Source organism: Neomonachus schauinslandi, chromosome 13 (assembly GCF_002201575.2).
Source record: "Neomonachus schauinslandi chromosome 13, ASM220157v2, whole genome shotgun sequence".
NCBI classification, from domain to species: Eukaryota; Metazoa; Chordata; class Mammalia; order Carnivora; family Phocidae; genus Neomonachus; species Neomonachus schauinslandi.
This window is the reverse complement of record NC_058415.1, coordinates 33,836,543-33,861,322: the sequence shown is the minus strand read 5'-3', so window position 1 is coordinate 33,861,322 and position 24,780 is coordinate 33,836,543. Positions and strand designations below refer to the sequence as shown.

General features: G+C 36.7%; 1 protein-coding gene across 1 annotated transcript in view; it reads left to right on the top strand.

The window, feature by feature from the left end:
* Positions 1-24,780, top strand: part of PTPRD (protein tyrosine phosphatase receptor type D) — a 325,556-nt gene that overhangs the window by 169,468 nt on the left and 131,308 nt on the right. Inside the window, exons 20-22 of the mRNA XM_044920761.1 lie at positions 9,755-9,845; positions 15,592-15,801; positions 20,472-20,632. Coding sequence (XP_044776696.1) covers positions 9,755-9,845; positions 15,592-15,801; positions 20,472-20,632 — 462 coding nt within the window. The remainder of the gene's footprint in view (positions 1-9,754; positions 9,846-15,591; positions 15,802-20,471; positions 20,633-24,780) is intronic.

Genomic DNA, 24,780 nt, shown 5'->3' with positions numbered 1-24,780 from the left:
AAAGTGACAATAAAACAGAGGCTTAAAGAATGACAGAAGCCTAGCTGGTTCCTGGGAGTGGGGTTGGAGAGGTGCTGTTTCAGGATACAAAAAATAGATCATGTGAATATAATGGAGTAAGTCCTGCCAGAGTTCCAGCCCAGCTCGGGTGTCAGGGAGACATCTAGAAGGAGCTAATATGTAATCTGAGTCTTGAGGGTGGGAAAGATTTAGAAAAGGCAAAATAGTTGCAAATTAAGAAAGAACAGGGTAAAGACATGGAGTATAAATTTAAACCGTACAAAGACATGAACCGTCTATTCACAGAAAGAGCAATCGAAAGATGAAAATAATATAGTATAATTTGTAGTATTTGTTATTAGTTTTCAAGACTTAAGAAAAAATGTCTTCACTGAGTGACTCTTTATCCAGCTGGCTTGGTGGAATGTGTTAGACATTACTGAGAAAGGCATTTTAGTCCTTTGGTGGTAGATTTTTGGTTCATTTCCCAACTTCTGAATGAGTCGAGAATATTGTAGAATATAGTCTATCTTTTAGTGCTTTTCTTTAGCTTGTTCAGTTTTCCTCTTTGTTTTATTTATGTACTTCCTCCTCCTATATTTGAAATGGGAGTCAGGGAAAAGAGGTAAAACTTTGGTAACAAAGAGAAGAGACCATTTCGTAACATAAAAAGAAAGCAAATGACTGTGGGGAAAAAATGTGTTCTAGAAATGAGTTAAAGATTCCCAGAAATATATTCTAGTCACTCTGTGGAAAAGAGCAAAAGACAAAACTAGGAAAGTATTTGAGTGGGAAGAGTATCAGAACCGTAGGAAATGAAAAGCAAATCTCCTGCTGGAAAAAAATAAACAAATAAAAATGCTAAATAATCTACATACACTGGACTTCTTAAAGGGATAATAACATAAAGCTACGCATCCTGTCTTTGTTGGGCGCAGTCCATTATTGCAGGCAGCCGTGTGCCATGCTGTGCCACTTGCAGGAATGTAGCTTTTTGTTCAGTAAGCCAGGGGAGAAAGGAGGAGAGAAGACAGGTTTGATACCAGAGTTGTCGGCTGGGTTGCTAACCTGCATTTAGGTGAAAGTTCTTTAGAAAAATTCTTCTAATTTGTTTTCTGGTAAAATGAAATTTTGATGATTGAAGGGCTGTTTTTATCAACAGAAAGCATGCTTTCTCATTTCTGGCCAAGGTAATTGGGAAGTCTTGACCCCTACCCCCAACCTCCCACCACCCAGAAACAAATCTGTCTCTTGTGAATGTGACAGTCGAGGCTCATTGCTTCTGTATTCTTTCATAAGTGGTTTTGTGTGGAGAAGTGGGGAACCTCCCTCAGGGAGAGGCTACATTTCTGCCGCCAGCAATTTGTGGTGCTTCAGGCTTCTACTTGGATAGATAGATAGAGGGGGCAGAATGCGAGTCGGAAAATCTGGCAAGTTCACCATTCTTCAGAAGCAAGTTGTGACGAAGGGAACTTCCCTTACTTTACAGAGCAGGATTTTACTCTGGGTGGTAAGGAAAAATGTACCACACAGATTGCACTAAGAGATAAGCTGTCAGAAGTTACCTAATATAACTTAATTTCATAGTAATCATTTTACATTTATGAAAAATAGAAATGAATAAGAGCATTTTATGAATTTTAAATGTCTTTGGTCTTGCTAATTTGGCTTTCAGGTTGGCCTACTTTTTCCTCTTTTAAAGAAGATATTCTTGGAAGCATGGCTTACAAAGATGCTTCATAAAATGTGTGCACTATTACTAGTTTAATGTATTAATGTATCATCTGTTTAATGTTTAATGAGAAATAATTCACTCATCACATGGTTGTCAACTGCAGTGGTAAAGGTGTAAACTTGTGTAGTGCTTTACAGTTTACTGAAGGCATTTGAATGTTTTATTTAAGTCTCAAAATAAGCCTTTGAGGTAGGTATTCATGCCATTTATGGGTGAGTAAAGTGAGGCTCAGGGATTCTAAGCAGCCAGGACACAATCATAAAGTTGATACTAAATAGTTGTGATAGTGACAGGGGGCTTACTAGTTGCTGCTCGAGGGCACTGCACGCAGTAACTAATGAAATCTTCACAAGAAGGGTGCTTCTCATTTTATGGCTGAGGAACTCTTGAGGTGGGTCAACATGGCCTGGCCACATGAGAGCAGAGCCAAAGAGGAAAGATTCGAACCCAGGCAGTCTGGCTCTAAGCCCACATGTTGAGCCATGACTTACACGAACCATGATTTGTTGGTCAGACCAGGACATTTTTTTTCTAGGACAATTGATAAACCATTAAGAACTCAAGGACAAGTAAGAATGGGCAGAACTGCCCCAGACAAACCTTAGAACAAGGAGTCATTAGGCACATGTGCAGTCATAGATCATGGAAATGTGTGAAGTGTTATGGGGCAATAAGATCAGTAGATTGTCATGAGAATTTAGATGAGAGATAAAGGGAGAGACTTCCCAGAGGCCAGCATTATCATCCACCATTTTATAAAAATGGCTTTAAGCAATTAAGTAACTTTAACTTGTCTGACAACACATAGCTAAAATGATTGAAAACCTTAATTTAAACACAGAGACTGAAAAGATCATTTAACCTGCTTTGGGTTTTCTATGGTAAATTAATTTGATTTAAACAAAATATACCCAAATAAGCAAGCATCATATATATATGATATTATGCAAGGAATTAAATTCATCATTAAATTCTGAGACAGATTTTGACCTCCTAGTTAAATAATGAGTTTAAGAATACTAATACATTCTGCTAATACAAAAAGCCTGGCTGAATTTGAAGAGGGACTGCCACAAAGACCAGAGCTCGCCTTCCTAAATAATTATATGGAGCTGGGCCCCTTGGTGATAACATATTAAATAAAATTACTAAAACTCTACTTAATATAATTAAAATTCTGAAGGTTAGATTTAACCTAATTAAATCTAATATACTGGGAAAACACAGCTTACTTTATAAGTAGTCAGAGCATTTGCAGATATATTGATTCTGAAGTTATTTATTTTTCTATTAGTTTAATAGTTAAAGTCTATGTCAAAAAATGTATTTTGAGCTTAAACTTCAAGCTTGAGTCAGATAAGCTAAGCATAGTGTAAACTTTAATTTTATCCATATATAAAGCTGATCTATACCCAAAAACATTTTTTTCCATTTCAAGCAAGTTCTTTCAGTTCATATAATTTGATTTCAATTTGTAGAGTACATCTTAGCTCCCCATTTCACTTTTCCTATCTGAGTCATCTTTTTTTTCTTATTATCCCATGAGATTAGAATAAGAATCATTACTACACTTGTAAAGAAAAGAACTTTTGCAAAAAGAAGTATGTTTTCTATAAACAGTGTTTGGCCATGTCATTGCTGATTTAGAGAAAGGAGCAAATGCTGAATTGAGGTCGAGAGTTGAAAGTTCTTGGAGAGAAGGGCTCCGAGTGTTTTGACTGCCTGATTTAAGAGATATGTAAGTTTCCAAAAACCACCTACCTATTCCACCCACTTCCACTTTTCAATGGAAAAAGGACTCAGTGATAAAATGGCAGAGATAAAAAAAAAAAAAATTCCAGTGAGGTTATATGTATATTTGCTTTAGCAGTACATTTTAAATACACATGTCTTAAATAGTATAAGAAAATTATGGAGGGGTGCCTGGGTGGCTCAGTCGTTAAGCGTCTGCCTTCGGCTCAGGTCATGATCCCAGCGTCCTGGGATCGAACCCCACATCGGGCTCCCTGCTCTGCGGGGAGCCTGCTTCTCCCTCTCCCACTCCCCTTGCTTGTGTTCCCTCTCTTGCTGTGTCTCTCTCTGTCAAATAAAAAAAAAAAATCTTTAAAAAAAAAAAAAAAAAAAAAAGAAAATTATGGAGTAAAAATGTGCATTAAGACCATATAATAGGGGAAATTGATCTAATCAGAGAGGTTAGGAAAGGTTTCAATTAGAAAGTAAAAAGTGAGTTGTTCTTTGAAGAAAGAGAGGACTTTGGACTTGTGAAAGTGACAGAAGGTTCTAGGCAGTTAGAACAGAATGATCAAGGGTTTGATGACAGAATAGACCAAAGTAAATTCAAGAATCATGGAAAACTACATTAAAAACTAATGACGTAATGTATGGTGATTAACATAACATAATAAAATAAAATTAAAAAAAAAACTGAAAACCCGTCAGTGTGTAGCTCAAAGGGCACAGAGAGATGGATTCAGGCAAGATGTTGCCGAGTCTTATGAGACTTTGTGGCCTTTATATTAAGAGCAATGAGAGTCCATTGGAATGTTTTAAAACTGGAAGTGGTACAGTCAGTTGTCTATTGCAAAATGAAAATTTCAGAGACTGGACTAGAGGCGGTTAGGTTCAAAGAAGAGAGAAAGTCAGGAGACAAAGGTAGCTTGAGACATGGAAAGAGGCCAGAGTGGTGGCTGCTGGGATACGAAGAAGCAAGTGGACTATAGATAGAGTCTGGAAGTAATAGGACTTGGTGGTGCATTGGATATGAGAGAGGGAAAGAGTTAAAACAAATTGTCAGTGATAACATCTAGGTTTATAGCAAATGGATCATGGTACAATGGTAGGAGATTTATTTTGGAAGCATATCCTTTGTTTTGTTTTAACCACAGTAAATTTGAGGTAGTTTTGTGACATAGACAGGAAGAAATGGAGTTGGAGGGGGCATTCTGGGATGAAGATATGAATCAGCAGATAATTTGCATCTAGTTGATAACTGATGCCCTGAGCTAGAATGAGACCATGTAGGAAGAAGAGGGAGTAAAGAGAAGTCTTTGGCCAGAACTTGAGGAATTCTACCATTTAATAGCAAGGTAGTGGGTAATAAATCCTCTTAAAGAAATAAGATTAATGTGTTGAGAGATGTAAGTGGAAAACCAGAAGAGTTGGGTATAAAGAAATGGCTGAGAATGTTTCATGAAAGCTCTCATTAACATTTTCAAATTCTGCTAAGAGATCATATAAGACAAAAGTCAAAAACTCTCCTTTTGATGCAGTCCTACCAGAGTCACTGAGGACCCTGGCATGGGCAATGAGGTAGGCTAATGAGGCAGAACCTAGAATATAATTGGGTGGAAAGTGAGCAGAAGATGAGGTAATGGAGTACAGCAAGAAACACAGGTCTCCTCAGAATTCGGGTAGTAAGGGGTAGGATAGAGCAAGAAAGATGACTGGAGTGGGATGTGGTTTGTTTGTTTTTTAAATGTCAGGTATTTATACAGGGTTGGAAGCTAATAGAAGCTAAAGGGGAGGGAGAAGTTGAGACATATGAGAAAGAGGGGGTATGATGTATAGTCAACTTCCTAAGAGAGTGGATGATGGGAATGAATTCAAGAAAGTGAATGGCCTTCACAAATAGAGCCAGCCCCTCTACTGTGCCCAAAGGACAGATTGTGGTTACATATAGATGCAAGTAGCCTTATAGTTTGGTAGGTGGAAGATGAGAGAGTTTTAGTCTGAATGTTTTTATTTTCTCTTTACATAAACATAAAGCTATCTTCTAGTGAGGAGGTAAGGATGTCTAAGGTTCAAGGCCAGGGGAGAGAGTCTGAAAAACTTGTTGTACAAAATGGAAGGATGAGGTACCTGGAGAAATTGTAGTGGGTTGGCCAGGCAGCATCAAAGGCCTGAAGTTGCTGAATATGAATTTACAAAATCATTCTCCCCTGTGCATTATTTCTAAAGCCATATGCAGCTCCTTGGCTTCAGGCACAGAGAAGGGCAATTACAGATTTTAGCTAATATACAGTGGAAGATGCAGTCTCCAGAAAAGAAGAATCAAAGGTCTGAGAACCCTGGGTGATGCATGGTACCCTCTGGAGCTTGAAATCACCCAGGCTAATGGCAGAGTTTAGGAGAAAAGGAAGACAATTGACCCTGGGGGAAAAAAAGAGGGGGTAGACAAAGAAAGAGAGAGAGAGAAGGAAGGAAGGAAGGAAGGGAGGGAGGGAGGGAGGGAGAAGGGGGTTTCTGAAGAGGTTCATAGATGACAAAAATCAGTGAGAGAAGAGTATAATAAAATAATAAAAATATAGCTGAAATGTATGAGCTTCAAAAAACAGGCACTTGTTTTTTGGCCTGCTTTTTGTTTTTAGCTTAAGCGGGGAGGAAAAAACACCTGGAAGAAGCAACAGCGAGCCAGGAGGGAAACCCTAGGCCCTCCATCTGAGGTGAGTGGGTGGGGGAGGGGCATGAATAAACAGACACCACATGAGAAGCCTGTGAGGGAAGCAGGATTGTCAGGGAAAAACCAGGTTTCAGGAAAGGCAAAGAGATGGGTGTTTGCAAAGCCATGGTTGCAGAGAACATGGGTGAAAATGTGTGGATTTAGTCCCAGGCCAGACTTTCTTATAATACGTAGTTCCAAATGCCCTATGACAGATTTCTTTCAATGAATGAGAGCTGCTTTGATGCGGCTCCACTTTGACTGCTCTAGATGAATGCTTTGGACATCAGGAGACAGAAAAGGCCATGCGTATCCAGCCACACTGTTAATTACTTGCTATGGGGGAGGCTGTTCAATTCTTATCCCAGCCACAAGTTAAATGAACAGTTGGGGAGTATGGCAGAAGAAAAGAATGGATTCTTTTTTCATGTACAAGAATAGCAACTCAAGTATGAAAGCAGAGGAAAAATTAATAGAATTCATCATCTTAACCTTGATTTCCAGGATTTGGAAAGAGGACAATGGGAGCTCTGGATAATGTGTAATATCATTACTTTAGTCAAAGAGAAGCAGTCTGACTTGGTGCAATTGGTAGTGAAAAGCAAGAGGTTCCCTGATGAGTGTGTTTATCAAGTGCATCTGCAGTGTTATTTTGTACGCTCAGTTGTAGCCCCTGTCATTCTTCTCCAGGCTCATTTAACATGGTGGACTTGTTTGGCAAATCCTTCAGGTGGTAGGACGATAGGAAGAGGAGGAAACTTACTCTGGATCATAAAGTACAAGATACTGGCCTCTCTCACACACTCCAACTCTTCCTTCTTATCCTCTTCGATCATCATGATTATTGGTAGGAAACAAAGTGATTGGATCGGTGATGAGATTCTGGGAGTCTGTTGATTAGTTGCTCAGAGTACCATGGAGAGAAGGTTCCAGGATAGTTGTCTGGTTTGACCTGAATTCTTGATTAGGGAGAAAAAATGTTTGACAAGTTCCTGAACTTGCATCTCGGGGAATGTCACTAAGTCCTACTTGAATAATGTAGTTCAGATGCATTTCTCCCACCATTATGGTCAGTACTAACAACAGCAGCTTGCATCAGTTTGGTGCTACCTGCCACACACTGTGCTCACATTTTTCAGAGCATACAACTGAGATTAAGGAATGTTAAATGATCAGCCCAAGATCACACAGCAAATTAGTGACAGAGCTTCAGTTGTGGGCCAGATGTATCTCCAGGTGCCACATTCTTCACCAAAACACTCTGAAATAGCACTGTTCAATACCATGAAAGCCACATGTGAAAGAAATTTTCAATTTTCTAGCAACTACAGTAAAAAGTACAAGAAAATGGGTAAAGTTACTTTTAATAACATATTTTATTTTACCTAACATATCCAGAATATTATCATTTAACATATGGTCACTATTAAAAATGTATTGCCAAGATATCTTACATTTACATTTCATACTACATCTTAAAAATCTGATGTCTTTAACACTGCGAACACATTTCAGTTCAGGCTAGCCACATGTCTCGCTCATGGCTACCATACTGGACGGTGCATCTCTAGACTCCGTTTATGGAAACAGAGATCTTTTTTTTTTCCCCTTTTTTATTGTTATGTTAATCACCATACATTATATCATTAGTTTTTGATGTAGTGTTCCAGGATTCATTGTTTGTGCACAACACCCAGTGCTCCATGCAGAACATGCCCTCTTTAATACCCATCACCAGGCTAACCCATCCCCCCACCCCCATCCCCTCTAGAACCCTCAGTTTGTTTTTCAGAGTCCATCGTCTCTCATGGTTCGTCTCCCCCTCCAATTTCCCCCCCTTCATTCTTCCCCTCCTGCTATCTTCTTCTTCTTTTTTTTCTTAACATATATTGCATTATTTGTTTTAGAGGTACAGGTCTGAGATTCAACAGTCTTGCACAATTCACAGTGCTCACCATAGCACATACCCTCCCCAATATCTGTCACCCAGCCACCCCATCCCTCCTACCCCCCACCACTTCAGCAACCCTCAGTTTGTTTCCTGAGATTAAGAATTCCTCATATCAGTGAGGTCATATGATACACGTCTTTCTCTGATTGACTTACTTTGCTTAACATAACACCCTCCAGTTCCATCCATGTCGTTGCAAATGGCAAGATCTCATTCCTTTAATGGCTGCATAATATTCCATTGTATGTATATACCACATCTTCTTTATCCATTCATCTGTCGATGGACATCTTGGCTCTTCCCACAGGGAAACAGAGATCTTTATCACAAGGTTTTACTGAGTTTATTGCAGGTTTTGTTTTGATGTAGTAGAAAGAGGCCTTCCTATGTGTGCTGTTGGTCTCTGTGATACAATGTGATGCAAGGTTGGTAGCGCCCATCCTGTGGTCTCTTTTCCCTGTGTGGCAACCTTCTCTTTTAAAAATGTGTGTGTGTGTGTGTGTGTGTTTGTGTTGATTTTCACAACAAGTCTCCACAAAATAATGGAGTTTTTAAAGTACTTTATAATACAGAGTAAATGAAACAGAAAAAGAGCTGGACTCTTGCCAAGGTTAAGATATGTATAGGTTTGTATCCCCTTACTATATGTTCTAACTTGGGTTATAATTTAATCTCTCTGGATTTATCTTTTTGTCTGTTACCTGTCCTTATATAGTTTTTGAGACTGTATACATTTAATATAATACCTGAGAGGTAGAAAGTGATTGATGTGTTAGCTATTATACACATACATTTAAAGTTCTTGTATAGTTACTACCAAAAATCAAGCAGAGTCATGAACCATGAATACGAGAGCGGGGTATACATTTTGTGGAAATTGCAAAACAATTTTTCAAATAACCCATATCTATTTGTGTACAGGTACCTTTATAGTTACTTAAATTTTAGTTGACTATTCTTAATGTGAGTACTCAATTTATTTTGCCCTTCTTATACATTTATTTTTTGAGATCTATTTTGAAGGCTCTCAGATAGTGATTGTCTCCAAATTTCTGCAGTATTTATCTTAAGGTTTGCAATTTGATGGGTAGAAAACAATTACATCATTATATAACTGTTGTGAAGTTGTGGGTAATTTTTATGTGTTTAATTTCTTATCCAAATAAAAAGTATTTTAGTATAAATGAAATCATTGTCGTCATCATCTAGGCATTTGTATGAGCTAAGAGTAATTTTTATTATACATTTTCTTTAAATAAAATCCCCTTATAAATTGATGTCATAGAAAATACTTGGTTCAGCAGCTGGTGATGCTGGATTTCAGTATACTAAACTTGTATGTGCCCAGCACCAGGGTCCTAACAAACTGTTTCTGCTCTGTTTAAGATACCTAATAAAGAGCAGTCAACCATGGTGGTATTACCATACAAGATCATTGAAGTCACACATAAATGTCTACCCATGTTGTTTTTAAAATTGAGCAAACAGGTGGTTATTTCTCATTGATGGACAAGTCACTCCATGTCCATAATTTGCTTTCATTCTCAGTCACTGGTCTGTGGAAGATTTAAGGACATATCCGTTTTCTTTTCCCTTTGATCTAATCTTATTTTTGTCCATTCTTGTGCAGAGGTTACTACATAATAATTGTGCCTTTGAAGAAATCTCGTGGGAAATTTATCAAGCCATGGGAGAGTCCAGATGAAATGGAATTAGATGAGGTAACTATGTGTTTTTTGGCTGTGTCTTTCATTAATTATTTAATTTATTAAACATACTCTTTATCTGTATGGGAGGAAGGTGCTGACTTCTGTATGGTTGGCTGGTCAGCTGGTTGGATGGTTCAGTGCTATGGGCCTGATAACCTCTAGGGACCCCAACAGAGAACTCTTTGCTTTAATTAAAAGACATGTAGCTGTAGTAAAGCTTACAACCTGTCTAATCTTTGTTGGCTTTAATATTTTGCGCCTTGTCCCTTGTAAAACATGTTGCAAGGTGTGCAAGGTGAAGTGAATTGTCAGCAAAGACTTAATAATCATCATTGCTATGAACTCCAAGGTCTGCTTAATTAGTGTAGTGGTAGCTGAAGCTGTTACAAATGCTAAATTGCAATTTGCACCAGAGTTCAACATCTGACCTACTATGCGTTCTTGACCAGTTTCTCAGAGAATTATGCTGATTAGCACATTTGCCTTATTCTATATTTTGTAGGATTTTAGAATCAAAAATGCATTTAACTGCAGGGGCAAACAAAACATATCCCCAAATTTTGAGCCAAGACAGAAATATAGAACAAAAACCACAGCAAACACCAAATAGTATGATTTTAATTTCTGAAATCTTACAACAATAGTAGGTGTATTTTAATTAATACTCTTTTTGCAAAAAGAACATTTGTTTTTGGGTTTTTATTTTTGGTTTTTTTTGGAAGTTAATACATAGTATGAGGAAAAGACCTAAATATTATACATTCTATATAGATGGGAAAACTGTGATCAGAAATGTTAAGCCATATACCCAAAGGGCCAAGCAAGTTAATGGCTGTGGTTCAGTCAAATACAGGAAAGATTTTGCTCTTTTAACATGATGCTGGTTTGAATCACTTCAGAAAGCAAATTAAAAGGCCCCCACTTGGGGACATATGAAATTTTAATTTGTTGAGTTTATTTACAACATAGGCCACATCTTATAGCCCAACCTGTTGTTTCCAGGTATTTTCTCTACTTTAAATTAGTGCAAGGGAACAGGAGAAAGAAGAAATTCCTTAGGTGCATTAGAGGGAAAAGATGTTTATTTCATACATGTCTGCACTAAGGAGACTGTGATCTGACAGATAAGGGCTGTTAGCTTCTTTTGGCAGACATGTATCCTCTCTAGACATATGGTTCATCTTCACCCACTTCATTTATCTGAGTTAAACTTGATCAAGTTCAGAAGGGGAGATGAGTTCAAGGTTAGGATTGTGCTTTTATGTCACTCTTTAATGATTAGATAAGCACTGGAGGGGTGTAAAATGGCATATCATTTCAATAATGTCAAGTAATTTATGTTATAATTTTTTTCTATTAATAAAGAAGGAATACAATCATTTTTGTATGTTAGAGGAATAGTAATCTTCCATCTGAATATGCAAAATGTCAGCTGGTCTTTTGTAAACATTTTTTTTTAAAGATTTTATCTATTTATCTGGAAGAGAAAGAGAGAGAAGGAGCAGGAGGAAGGGTAGAGGGAGAAGCAGACTCCCCGCTGAGCAGGGAGCCCGACGTGGGGCTTGATCCCAGCACTCCGGGATCATGACCTGAGCTGAAGGCAGACATTTAACCGACTGAGCAAACCAGGTGCCCCCGCTTTTTAAAATTTAAATTCAATTAGCCAAAGTATAGTGCATCATTAGTTTTTGATATAATGTTCAATGATTCATTAGTTGAGTATATCACCCAGTGCTCATCATATCACGTTCCCTCTTTTTAGGTGCACCTTTTTAAAACATTTTGAAGCAAGGCATGCTTTTACTTGCAACTGACTAATCAGTTAATCTTGAGATTGTTATATTATTACTTATTAATTAATCAGCTCTTGAATAAATTACTGAATTCCATTGGAATTGCTTTTAAAATGCAAAGGTAACTTGTAGAATCTATGAATCTTTCCTCCTGTTAAAAACAAGAAACAAAAAGCAAAAAACAAGTTATCAAAGAATTAAAATCCAATCCAAAAATTATGTCAAATACTTTTAAATAATAACCTTTTCCTAGAAGTAGAACCATTTGCTAGCAATAGGAAGCTGATTCTCTTTTATAGCCAGGTTTTAACCTCCAAAATGCACAGCAATACTAATGGATTAAAGTATAGAGCTATATGACATTGAGCTTTCCTGCAATTAAATTCTATGGGTCTGTGCTGCTGATTCCCATAACAACGGGTCATTTTAATCATCCCACAAGTTGTGGTGCATTAATCTGTGTAATAGTTTGATAAAGAACATTTATTAATTCAAAATTTTGGGGTCAGGATGGGTTGTTTCCCACTTTTCTTACTGATATAATTGAGATCACATTGTAGAATTAATGGTGGAAGAAATAAGATATGCATTGACTGGAAAATGAAAATTATTTCTGATAAAAAACTAAAGCCCTTGATATATCTTCTGGAATTACCTCCAATACGTTTTGTAACTATTGTGTAGGGGAACAAATGAAACTAGTCTATGACCTCACTTTATGCTTACTCATCCAGTTTCTGATCCCTACAGACATTTTTCCCCCCATCATGGATAATAAAAGCATTGTTGTAATGTTATCTATAGCTTGGTACTGCCAGCTTTGACAAAGCAATGTTCCTCTCTTAAATGTATTTGACCAAGTGATTTTTTAGAAAGGCCTATAATTCAAATGGTTGAAACCGTATCACCGAATATAATGGTGGCCTAAGGGGATTTCCACATGTATGCCTCAGCTCTAGGCCCATAAAAAACGGAAAGAGGCTTCCTAAACAGAGCCACTCTCACTATTATCTTCTGAGCTCATTTATCCTTTGTCTGGGGATAATCTCCACATAATAAATTCATGCACTGGAACTTCTGTTGTCAAGGTCAGATTGGGCAGAGCAGACGTTGATAGTCAAACTGAATTTCGGACAGAATGACTCATAAAATATTAGTTATATTTAATTCAGGGCAGGTTTTATAATATATCATAAGCTTTTCATCGCATTTACTTCAAAGGCTTGCTCTTAAATAATGTGGTCATTTGTAGTTGTAACTTCAACATACTGGGTAACTTTGGTAACATCTGAGTATACTTGACCAATTTAAAGTATAACACAGGAAGCATCCTGCAGAGATTACAGCAACCTCCGGGGACAGAGTTGATATTCCAGGTTTGACCTTAAGGAACGGCTGCATTGCATCTAAGGAACACCAAAAAACTCAAATATTTTATTCTAAGGTACTTCCTCCAAGTCTTCTAAAGAAACCCTAGCAAAAGGTATTCATGGGGATGACAGTGATATGGATGAATTATGACAGTTGCATACATGTGAAATATGGATAAAATCAAGGTAGGGTTTGATCAGTGAAGTGGAAGAGGGGACACAGTCACATAAACAACTGAGGGTAAATGTTTCTGATTAACCAACTTCAAAAAGCTGTTCAGCTCCTCTGCAGTACGTTTGTCCTTAAAGTAATGGCTCATTGTTTACTACATATCAATAATAACCTTTGTAATGACTTTTCCAGTACACTATTAAATATTTGGCATCAGAATTTTTAAAATAACATGTTAAAAGAATCCAGGAAAAGGAAATCTAAGTACACATTCAGCTACATTAATGAGAACAGATACACAAAAATTACATATGTCTAAGTATAGATTGAGTTAAAACAATTTAGGTTATTGATTTAGCTTAAATGTTGCATTTGTGTTTTCTTGATATTGTATAACCATTAAGCAAACAAAAATATAATTTGAAAAATCCCTTACATGTTATTTCATTTTATTTCACCAGTTGCACCGATTATATATCGCCACTTCTGTTATACCTTCGTGTCCTCATTTATAAAATGGGGATATAATAATAGCCTAACTTATAGGGTTTATTATAAGGAGTAAATGAACTAATAAATATTTAGGCTTCTGAGAACAGTGCTTCAATTAAGTGCTTAATAAATATTAGCTATCATTGTGATTAGCATTATTATAAGTAAACCTAAACCTGACAACAGGATTCAAAGATAGTGGTAAGTGTTGGCCTTGTTTTATTTCCTCTTCACTGGTGCATAATTGATCAGCCTACCTGAATGTATCATCAGATAGTCCAAATTTGCTAAACAAGTGATGCCCAGTCTACTGGAATTCTCATAAAAGAGCTTATAGTTCATGTAATTTTCATTGCATCAATAAACTCAAAGTTAAAGAAAATATTAGAACATTAGAAATTAGATTCAAAACAATGTAGGCACAGGTTATCTATATAACCCAAAGAGTGTTTACCTATTTGATTTACATCTGACCAGCTGAGCTCATTTACAACCCTGGGTAGTATGCCATCAGGTTCCTAACACAAGGATTTGACATTTGCTGTATATAGAATCTGCAACCATTATCACAGAAGCCTGGCCTTGGGAGCTAAGCAGATATCACTACTTTGGTTTTTGATCTATCATTTCCACTTATATAACAAGAGCAGCAAATAATTTCACCATAATGTTTCCATTAGTACCTTAATTTTATTTATTGAGTTGAAGACAAGTTTCATTCCAGAAAAAAAAAAGACATCACAGACTGCTACAGACTTTTTCCCTTGGTTATGCCTTATGAAATACCAGTATATTTAAGGGGAGAAGACAAAGCTAACTTCAACATTATTTTGAAATCATTTGTCATAAAATATCATTAATGTGACTTTCTAATGAAAAAGGTGAAGGCAAAACAGGAATATTGAAACAAGTTCTACCTTTTTCTTTTATAGTTGCGTGAAGGATTTTTGTGTACATGTGTGTTTGTTTTCTTCAGGGTAATATTAAACTTAATGTTTATCTACCCTGTCTGTTTCACCTAAGAAGATAATTCAACCTCTCCAGGGAACTATCAGCTCCAGAAAAGTTGATGTCATGATAAATGTGAGGAATAACCAAAAGGTTATTTAAGGAGCCAAGAAACCAAGTCAAGCCATAAATTGTTTTGCTTTGTTTTTTTTAGATTTTATTTATTTATTTGACAGAGAGATAGACAGAAGAGCACAAGCAGAGGGAGTGGCAGAGGGAGAGGGAGAAGCAGGCTCTGCACTGAGCAGGGAACCCGATGCGGGACTCGATCCCAGGACCCTGAGATCATGACCTGAGCCGAAGGCAGACGCTTAACCATCTGAGCCACCCAGGCGCCCCAAGCCATAAATTGTTAAATGAGTGACAATGTCTATATAATATAAGTTTCAATTAAAACTTGGTCATTGGATTCTATTTCTGTTGATTTGAGGGTATTTGTATTGTATAAATGATCTCACTACTAAAAACCATCTAAAATGGTACCAACCTCTCCGAAAGTTGATCATAATTGATGGCTTTATCTGAGGTTACTATTTGTTTAATAAAGAACAATAATAAAGCCTGCGTGACAGGCTTTTGTGAATCAAGCTTTTTTTTTTAACTTAGGTTATAATGCACTCTTGCCCTTTGAGAAGATTTCATTAGGGTAAACAGTGATATGAGCTACCAGCGAAGGAAGGGTCTAATTGTCCTGTGTTTATCGCCCGGGCCTTGCAAGAGCAGTCTAACACCTTACTTTAATAGCAAGACAAGCATTTGAAAGATAGAACGGAGATTTAGTGACGCTGACATGGTACATGAAATGTAAACAAATTGTAGTTGAGTTGTTCCCAGTCCTGAATTAATTTCTCCCATTAAATAGTCATTATGTTGGGTTATTGTTGTTTACATTTCTTTTTCTGTTTCCCACGTTTTCCCTTAAGCTGCTTAAAGAGATATCTAGGAAACGCAGAAGCATCCGATATGGGAGAGAAGTTGAATTAAAGCCATATATTGCTGCTCACTTTGATGTCCTTCCCACTGAGTTCACCCTGGGGGATGACAAACATTATGGTGGATTCACAAACAAGCAACTCCAAAGTGGTCAAGAATATGTCTTCTTTGTGTTAGCAGTGATGGAACATGCAGAGTCTGTAAGTTAATTGTGCTGGCATCTCTTTCCTTTGGTATTCTTACATATTTTCACCAGAATAGGTCTATTTGGGGGATATGTAGATATATCCATCCTAATTATTTCTCATGAGCTATCATTAACTTAAGTGGAGCAACAGGTTGCCTACTCTTTAAACACTGCTGAGTAATCTGCTTGAGATTTCATTATAAACAAGGCTGTGTCCCTAATGACATGGAATTCAGGTGGGTTTTTTGGCTTATGAAGTGCCGAACTGATAAGACATGGTTCTTGGAACCATCAATGTGACACATCTGGAAAGTTCGGTGATACCCATCACTGCTCAAAAGCGCCTTCGTCAACTCTTAAAAATGACTGTTCTCAGAGAAGTTTATTTGATTACAATAGAAACTATCAAGTTCTGCAATTAAACATAGGGTATTTCCAGGTATTCAAAAATACTGATTGAGGGTGATTGTGTTTTATTCTCCTGCAACTGCTGGTGAGCCCACAATCTCTACCCAGATTCAGAAGGTCTGTCTAGGAACAAGGCAAGCACAGTCAGCTTCTTTAATTATAGCAATTTACCAATGACTTTATCAGTGAAAAGCCAAGAATGTTAGAAAATAATTCAATAAAACAGAGAATTCCTAAGGTACTCTAAATAATGAGTTGTCTTCTTTTATGTAATTCATCTTGCTCTTATGTCATTTTATGCTTCAGTTGCTGTGAATGTTAAAAAAGGAGAGAGAGAGAGAGGAAGAGAAATTGTAGCTGTGAAGGGGGGGTGGATTTTGAAGTGGCAGTTCACATTAACATTTAATATACATATTCTAACTGTATCTTTCTAATAGGGGCCTAAAACTGACAGGCGTGGCAGTTCAGTTGAGCCAGTCACTTCCCTTATAGAGGAAGCCCGAGATGTCTCAAAGATTTCTTCACCTCGGGTGTTAGCACATATAGTGGGGCTTCTCTTCAAATGACTGAAGGAATTCCCCTGTGGAAAATCAAAACACAAAGGCAGCCTTTCTGCCTGGTTTACCTTTGTGCGCAGAATGTCATTTGAAAACAAAGTGATGGGCTCCCTGGAATTTTAATGCATGGGTATGCTTTCTCTTTTTAGTTGAAGGTTTTAAGGCAGAACATCAAGGGAATAGAATGTTAGAAATCATCTTTTTCTTTCTTGTTTTTAATGACTTTTAGATATTTGAAGTAATTTTCCTTACATAGCTTTAAGATGTTTCAGAAAGCACGTTCAGACCATTGAGGTAGATCAGAGAATTCAGCAAAGAGCAGCCTCCGCAGACCATGCAGGCTGATGACACCGCTGTCAGAGACTCTGGTTTGATTTCTCCCAGATGTTTCTAGTGTTTAAATGCATTACCAATGATGAAGAGTCTACATCGCCCCTTAGTATGTCATTTTACTGTTTCATTAATTATGTAATTAGGACTTTTTCCAAATAAATTATCTGAATTGTCCCTTTTCTCCATCATCTTTCCCAACAATGCTCTTTATGTGTTGTATATGTTTTCAGGCCAGCATCTACTTTATAGAAAAGACTTGTATCCAATGAATATAATGTTGGCAGTGATACTGTCATTTTGTAAGCCTCAAATTTTTGTGAATAATTGTTGTTAAGCACCTAACCACTCCCAGGGTAGGCTAATAATTTTCATAGAGAAAAGACCCACCCCTCAAAACGTGAGCTTTCCCTAGTCCATTATTACTTCATGTTAAGAGTATCAGAGGGCTGGTTTAGAACAACCAAAGGCTATTACCCCCGCACATTGAACAAGTTTTATTTTCACGAGGCTGGTATCACTTTATGGTTTTGTTTTCTTTTCATTTTCTTACATCTCTATTTCCTGATTTGGGTTGGAAATCTGTGTTCTTTGGGAAAACCTCTGCCTAGATTTGTATCTTGGCTGACCAAGATGATTATCTCAAAGGCTGTTGGTAAAGAATTTCAAATCACAGAGTTTTGTTTATTTTTGTCTGCCAAACAGTTGAGTGTGACCTACAAGATAGAAAGGGGAAAGTATAAACCAAAACAAACAATTATACTTATATAAAGAATCATGTTTCTTGGATATTTAGTGTCTTTGCCAAGTCCTTACACTGTACATATCTTTTTTTTTTTTTTTTTTTTTTTAGCTGCTTCTGAGAAGGTTGGAAATGTACTGACTTTTTATCTTTTGACACATTCGAAAATCTAGAAATGTAGTCAGTCTCTCCTAAATACTATGGGGAAAGTGGGAAAGAATAGAATACAAACATTTAGTGGGGCATAGGCCTTCCAGATTGACCACTAAGCTTGCTGCACTTAAATTCAGAATATATGCCCTAAATTAATTCTTTAAATGCAGATGAAAAATTAGATATACTTCCTAATCATGGAGAGATGAGAATACACTCTCATGTCTTGATAAGATCAGCCATTTGAAAAGATGAACAATTTATTTTATTTGACGAAGATTTGCTGGGAACTCATTAAGTGCAAAGCTCTGTGCTAGCTGCTTTGAGTGTACAAGCACAAGCGGTATATAAATCCCTACCTTCCTGGAGTTCATAGTCTCATTAAAGAAAATAAAGTATATGCACAAATAAAAAAAGGAAAACAGAGCTGGATGAATACCATTAAAAAAGGAATAAAGGACTACCTGAAATTTTAAAAGTTGTTTTTACCTATATTTTGTGAAATGATTGATTATTTCCAGTTAAGGAGTGGTAGCTTCACTGGAGGCAATATTTAAGCGGGGCCTTGGAGATCAGTTAGATTACAGGAGCTAAATGTGGAACTTGTGAGAGGGTTAAAGAGAGAGAATAGGGCATTTAGGGAGTAGTAGCAAGAAGCTCACTGTGATGGAAAATGTCGTGTGTGATACAGAAGTTTAAAACAAAATCACGGAGGCCCTTAAGATCCCTGCTAGGACATCTAGGGTTTATTTAGGAATCACCAGAGAGCCTCCTGAAGGTTTTACAGCTATAGTTTAGGATAATAACTCTAGCAGCCCTAGAGACTGTTAGAGGAAGAAAGTAATTCTCGGTATGCTTTGGGTGGGCATGAACGAGGTCCTGAAGAAAAGTGGTACCCATGAAACTGGAAAGAGAGTAGATCAACCTGAGGGTCATTGGCAAAATAAAATCAGTAGTTTTTCATTCCTAGGTATTGAGAAGATGAGAAAAATTAGCAAGTTGGAAGGAGGGTATATCTAGCAAGCAGGGAAATAACACATGCAATTCTTAACTTGCAGGTAGATGTAGGAATCTCTAGCAATAATTGGAAATGAAAGTCTGGGAGTTAGCAGAGTTTCTGACTTTAGAAACATTAATCAGGAAGTAATCTGCATAGAAGTTGGTAGTTAAAGGTAAGGATGCCCTTGCCAGAGAAGGGAGAAAATGACTAGCAGAAAATAAAACTTAAGAATGCTGGCACAGGATGGATTCAGAGGTGGTCATGATCAGTTGGCAAGATTAGAATGGGACCAGTTGAGTACAGAAGTAGGAGAATCAGTGGAGGAGTTTTCAATAAGGCTCAATCAACTATGGCAAATCTGGAAAAGATGTCTGGAAGGGACTGAATAATGACAATTCTATTTAGCAAATGAGAAAACAGAATCAGTGGTAGAGCTGGAGTGAGAAGAGATGAGAAGATAGTGGCAGGACAGGTGAGGCAGCCCATAGGTGTGGATTTGTCTCTATTGGAGAAAGAAAAGCTAGGACCTTACACCGGGGGTGGGGGGCGGGGGGGGGGGAGGCAGCAAAGTCAAGACAATACTGTGCTAAGAGAGTCTGAAATGAGACATAGGATATTATAAAAATAAAATTTATAGTATTCAGTCCATTCCTTCACCAAGAAACTATATATCTTTCCCAACTTCATTTAGGGAAAGTTAACAAATATAATTATATATTTAAAGTGTACAACATGATGATTTGATGTACAATATACATTATGGAATGGTTACCAAGATGAGGATAAGCAGCATATCCATCTGCTCACATAGTTAACTCTTCATGTGTGTGTATGTGTGTGTGCTAAAATATACTTAAGATCTACTCTCAGCAACTTCCAAGTATATAATACTGTATCATTGACCATAGTCACCATGCAATTCATTAGATCCTCAGAACTTCTTATAACTGAAAGTTTGTACCCTTTGACCTACATGTCTCCATTTCCCCCCCCCCATTTTTCCCTTTAAATGTTTACTTTTTAAATTTGATCTCCTTAACTGGCTGATAATGTCTTTAGGGCTGGAACTATCATATTTCTGTTGATTTTCACACAACACATAACACCTTGGCACAGTGTAAATGCTCTTTGAACATTTTGTAAATGGTTAACTGTTTTACTTTATACTTCATAAGATCATTTAATATGTCATATATAGATCCCAATGAAAAATGTGTCTACAGAGTAACTTATACCATCAAAAATGATTTGATTAGAAAATATTTCACTCTACAAGGAAATTTCCATTGCAAGATCTCTTTACTTTTTCCTCCTTCCTCCCTTTTCTCCCACCTCTTTTCTCATCCCTTTCCCTCCTCTCCTTTTTCACTGACATTGTTTCATACACTTAATATCACATCCACTAAGTTCGGAAGTTTTGCTCCTTCTAATGCTATGGACACACACTAGAAAGTCATTAGTTTATAAGTAACACAGACTCTGTTTTTCCTCAGAAGATGTATGCAACCAGTCCCTACTCCGATCCTGTTGTATCAATGGATCTGGATCCACAGCCCATCACAGATGAAGAAGAAGGCTTGATCTGGGTTGTAGGTCCTGTCCTTGCAGTGGTCTTTATCATCTGCATTGTCATAGCTATCCTTCTTTATAAAAGGTAGGTTTGCCTAATATCTCTATTGCAATCTTGGTAATCCTTCTATGGTCATTATGTGGTTACTATTAATGAAATACTTCAGTGTAGCCCCCATAATCATTGGAAGATGTTTCCATTAGATTAGAATGAAATGTAAAGATTGTGCTGTTTCAAATCCCATTCAGGTGTGGTATGGACTTTCTTGCCCAGCATTCATGGATCCTAGCCTTGGTCTTATGAGCTACTTTAAGCATTCGGAGCACTTTGCATGGCACTTTGCAAGACATGAGTACATTCACAAGCAGATAATTCCAAGCTTGCATCTGATTGCTTTAGATGATTAATTGCTCAGTGTCAACATGGTTTTAGAAATACTATTACAAATTTGTACATTTGTACCCATTCCATATGTCTAATGAGTGCACGAGCTAAGATTTTTTTCCTGTAGCTATTTCTCAAAACAGTGAAAGTAGCTAAAGTTTGAAGATAAAGGAAGGAAAAATGTGGAAGAGAATGAATTTTTTTTTCTTTCTATAACCTTTATTCTATAGTGAATTCTATTTGTGTCCAAGAAGGGGATATAAGGTACCATTTTCCTTTAAAAAACTAAAACCACAAACTTGGCCTTTATACTCCCAGGTTTTGATCCGATTTGGTGTCTTTGACTACAATTAGGATGCAAATAATCCACATCTACCCCATGTTTTCTGATCTTCCACCCCTTTTCAATTACATTTCTGCCTCATTTATAGTAAGCTAGATTTTTCCCCTAGTCCCAGTCAGTTGGAAAGAGTACATTAGTAATTCTTTCCATAACTCCTTTCTGACTTAAAAAATATATAATATTAAAATATGTAAAAATGGGGCGCCTGGGTGGCTCAGTTGGTTGGGCAACTGCCTTCGGCTCAGGTCATGATCCTGGAGTCCCGGGATCGAGTCCCGGATCGGGCTCCCTGCTCAGCGGGGGGTCTGCTTCTCCCTCTGACCCTCTTCCCTCTTGTGCTGTCTCTCATTCTCTCTCTCAAATAAATAAAATCTTTAAAAAAATATGTAAAATTATAAAAATTAACATATATAATACATTCTCTTAAACATGTAGAATGACTAAATTCTGAATTATCTCCCTTTATGTCATTTTTCTTTTCTTCTAACCCAAATTTTATTTTTATGAAACTTGAATCTATGTTCCCATTTTTCTTTGTAGTATGTCATCTTTCAGAATGCTACTGTGAAGATGATATCTTCCCACTACTATGAAATAGCCTCCCCTCCATAACCTTGACTTTCAAAATCAGATGAGAATGTCTTCATTTTGATTCTTGCTGACATGCTTAATCTGATAATCTTATTTCCATTAGCTCTTTTTCCTATTTATCTAGCTCTCTTCACTGGGCTTATATTAATTATTTCTACCTGTATTCTTTTGTTAAGCATGTTCTTCTTATATTCCTAGAATAGTCTTTTATTTATTTATTTGTTAAAAAATATATCCTTTAAGACACTTGTCCTTTGCAAAACTTTCTCTTAACAGGCTGTATTCCATTTTATTTCAGTGTAAAGAGAGGGTTGAAAAGAAAAGACAAATTAAAGGAAGAAGTTCATAACCATAACCCATTAAATTTCCTATCCTATTTTAGCCTTAAGAAGGAAAGAAATATCCATCATTTTTTTTTTTCCTGATCACTGCCATCACTCAGTTATCCATACTATAAGATGGCTGAAAAAGCAAGTAATTGAAGGCCAAACTCTCTCTTAGATGATGGTTTCAATCTTCCCATCCTAATCCATAGTTTATCAGTGTGTATTTTGTTGCCTCTCTCTTGTGTAAAGAGTAAGGACAGGAAGCACAAGGTGCCCACATATGCCCCAGAACAATAACAAATCCTGAGTGGGTCCAAGCAGGAACTGGTGCTCTGTGCTGTTCATGTGCTACACTTATGACCAGAAGAGAATATAATAATAAAAGACTGAAAGTAGAATTATCATTGTTTTCGGTGATACTTATTTAGGTGGCCAAATCCTACTGTGGAAGTCAGATCAGAAAGTGATTGCTGATGGTTGCATTTCTAGACCATGGCACATGACATTTTGTGATTATTCAAAATGAACAAAATGCTTGCTGTATTTTTTTTTAAGTTTTGTTTCATTCGGCTATATCTGGCTACCATTAAGTCATATCTGGCTATCATTAAGTCATGTCACTTAACAGAGATGTGCATGACATTTGTGAGTTATGTAAATGTGAAGAAATAGGATTATAACCTTGATAATTTTTTAAAGATTTATAATTAAGTGTTTCTTGCCTCATGTGCATGTGCTTGAGGAAAAATTCAACTTGGTTATATATTCTTTTCCAATCCTACAAAAAGAGGCATCACATTTAAAGATTTTATGCCTCTGTTAAAATAGAGTTGCATTTTAGTGTGTGCATATGTAAGCATCGTCTAATGCAATTGTTGGGAAATGCAGACATCCTCGAATGCTAAGTATATTTAGCCAACCATCTGAAGGCCCATGAAGCATTTCTGAAATAGAAATGCTTGCTTCAGCAGTAAAGAACATTCCTGACTTGAAATTCAAGTAGACCCAACAATGTCCTTCTTGATTATCATGAGGCAGTTCAAGAGGAAATCTTCTGTAGGCAATGAATAGTGGCTTTTATAGCTTAGATTCTGAGCAAAGTTAATTATATAATAAATACTTCATCCCTCTTTTTAGGTACCTTTCAGTTTATACATAGGTAATTGGTATGAATCAGAATTGAATATATCATTATTATCATTATTATTATTAAATATTATTAACTCACATTATCTTGATAATCCCACTTATCACACACACCTGCTTACAAAACTGCTTGCCTCAGGAGTAAGTCTAGAGCTATGGATGGTTTGTTCATATAAAGAAGCATTTTTTATAGATCTGTGTGAAGAGACTGAGACTTATTCCTACTAAGTATATTGATGTGGAACTAGTGCACTCTTTTATCTGGCATTATATCTTTTGACTTTAGTTTTAATCTAGTAATTTGTAAACCTATAATACATTGATAATCAGTGTCAAAACAGCATCAACTGAGGCTTTGTAAGGCCCCTAAAATACCTGCTGAACCATAAGAAAATTAAAATATAATTGGTAGGTCTTTAGTGTGATGAATTATCTTGCCCTATGATTTTTTTAATTTTGTTCTCTATATGTGATATATACAAGCTTTCAAAATGTAAATTACAGAGATTGGATGGTAGCAAGGATTAGAAAAACACTAATTAGAAAATAAGGAATCAGGGAAACTGAGTCTTAGCTCTGTGACTAGGTAGCTAATTGGGGTAGAAAGTCATGCTAACACTCTGGGCTTCAGTTTCCTCATTTATAAAGTAAGTGGGTAGACTAGATAATTGAACCTTTTTAATAATAAAGTTCTATAATCTGACAACATAAAAACCCAAGTAATAGAATTATTCCTATAACATTTCTGCCTCCAGTGTGTGTATGTTTTTTAAATATGACTCCAGGTTGTTCTTCATCCATCCAACCCACAAAAAAAGAAAATGAAATAATCCATAAAGCAAATGAACACTTAGATACCCATCTACATTGTACACTTGTTCTATGTGTAAGGCTTTTTAGTCATTAGTTCTAGAATGGTCTGGGAATTATTTACATAGAAGATATTTGAAAATAAAATGTTAGCCTGACTAAATGGAAAAGCATTTCAAGATGGATGAGAAATATTTATTATGTAGTGTGGAAGAAAAGAAAATAAGGATTAGGAGGTTGGAAGGATCCAAACACTATCTAAACAAAATTAACATCCTTAATTAGTAATAGTCTAACCTAAGTAGGTGTTGTGGACAGAGTAAATAATTCCCATCCCCTCCTGCAGATGTTCATGTATGAAAGCTATGGGACAGATGGGACTAAAACACAAACTTCAGCTTTTTAAGCTTTTCCCCTCATTCCAACATTAGCCACTCTCTGTGGACTGTGCCTCGTTAGTCTTCTCTTTTTGTGTCAACTTTACATATATTTCCAAGATGTCATCAAAGAAAGAAATACAGATCAGGATATTTTGAGATGCTATGGAGAAGTATGTTGCCATGCCCAACCACACTGGACAATGCTGATTGATTCTGCCTTCTGGCCTTTGAGTAGATCCTTCCATATACCTG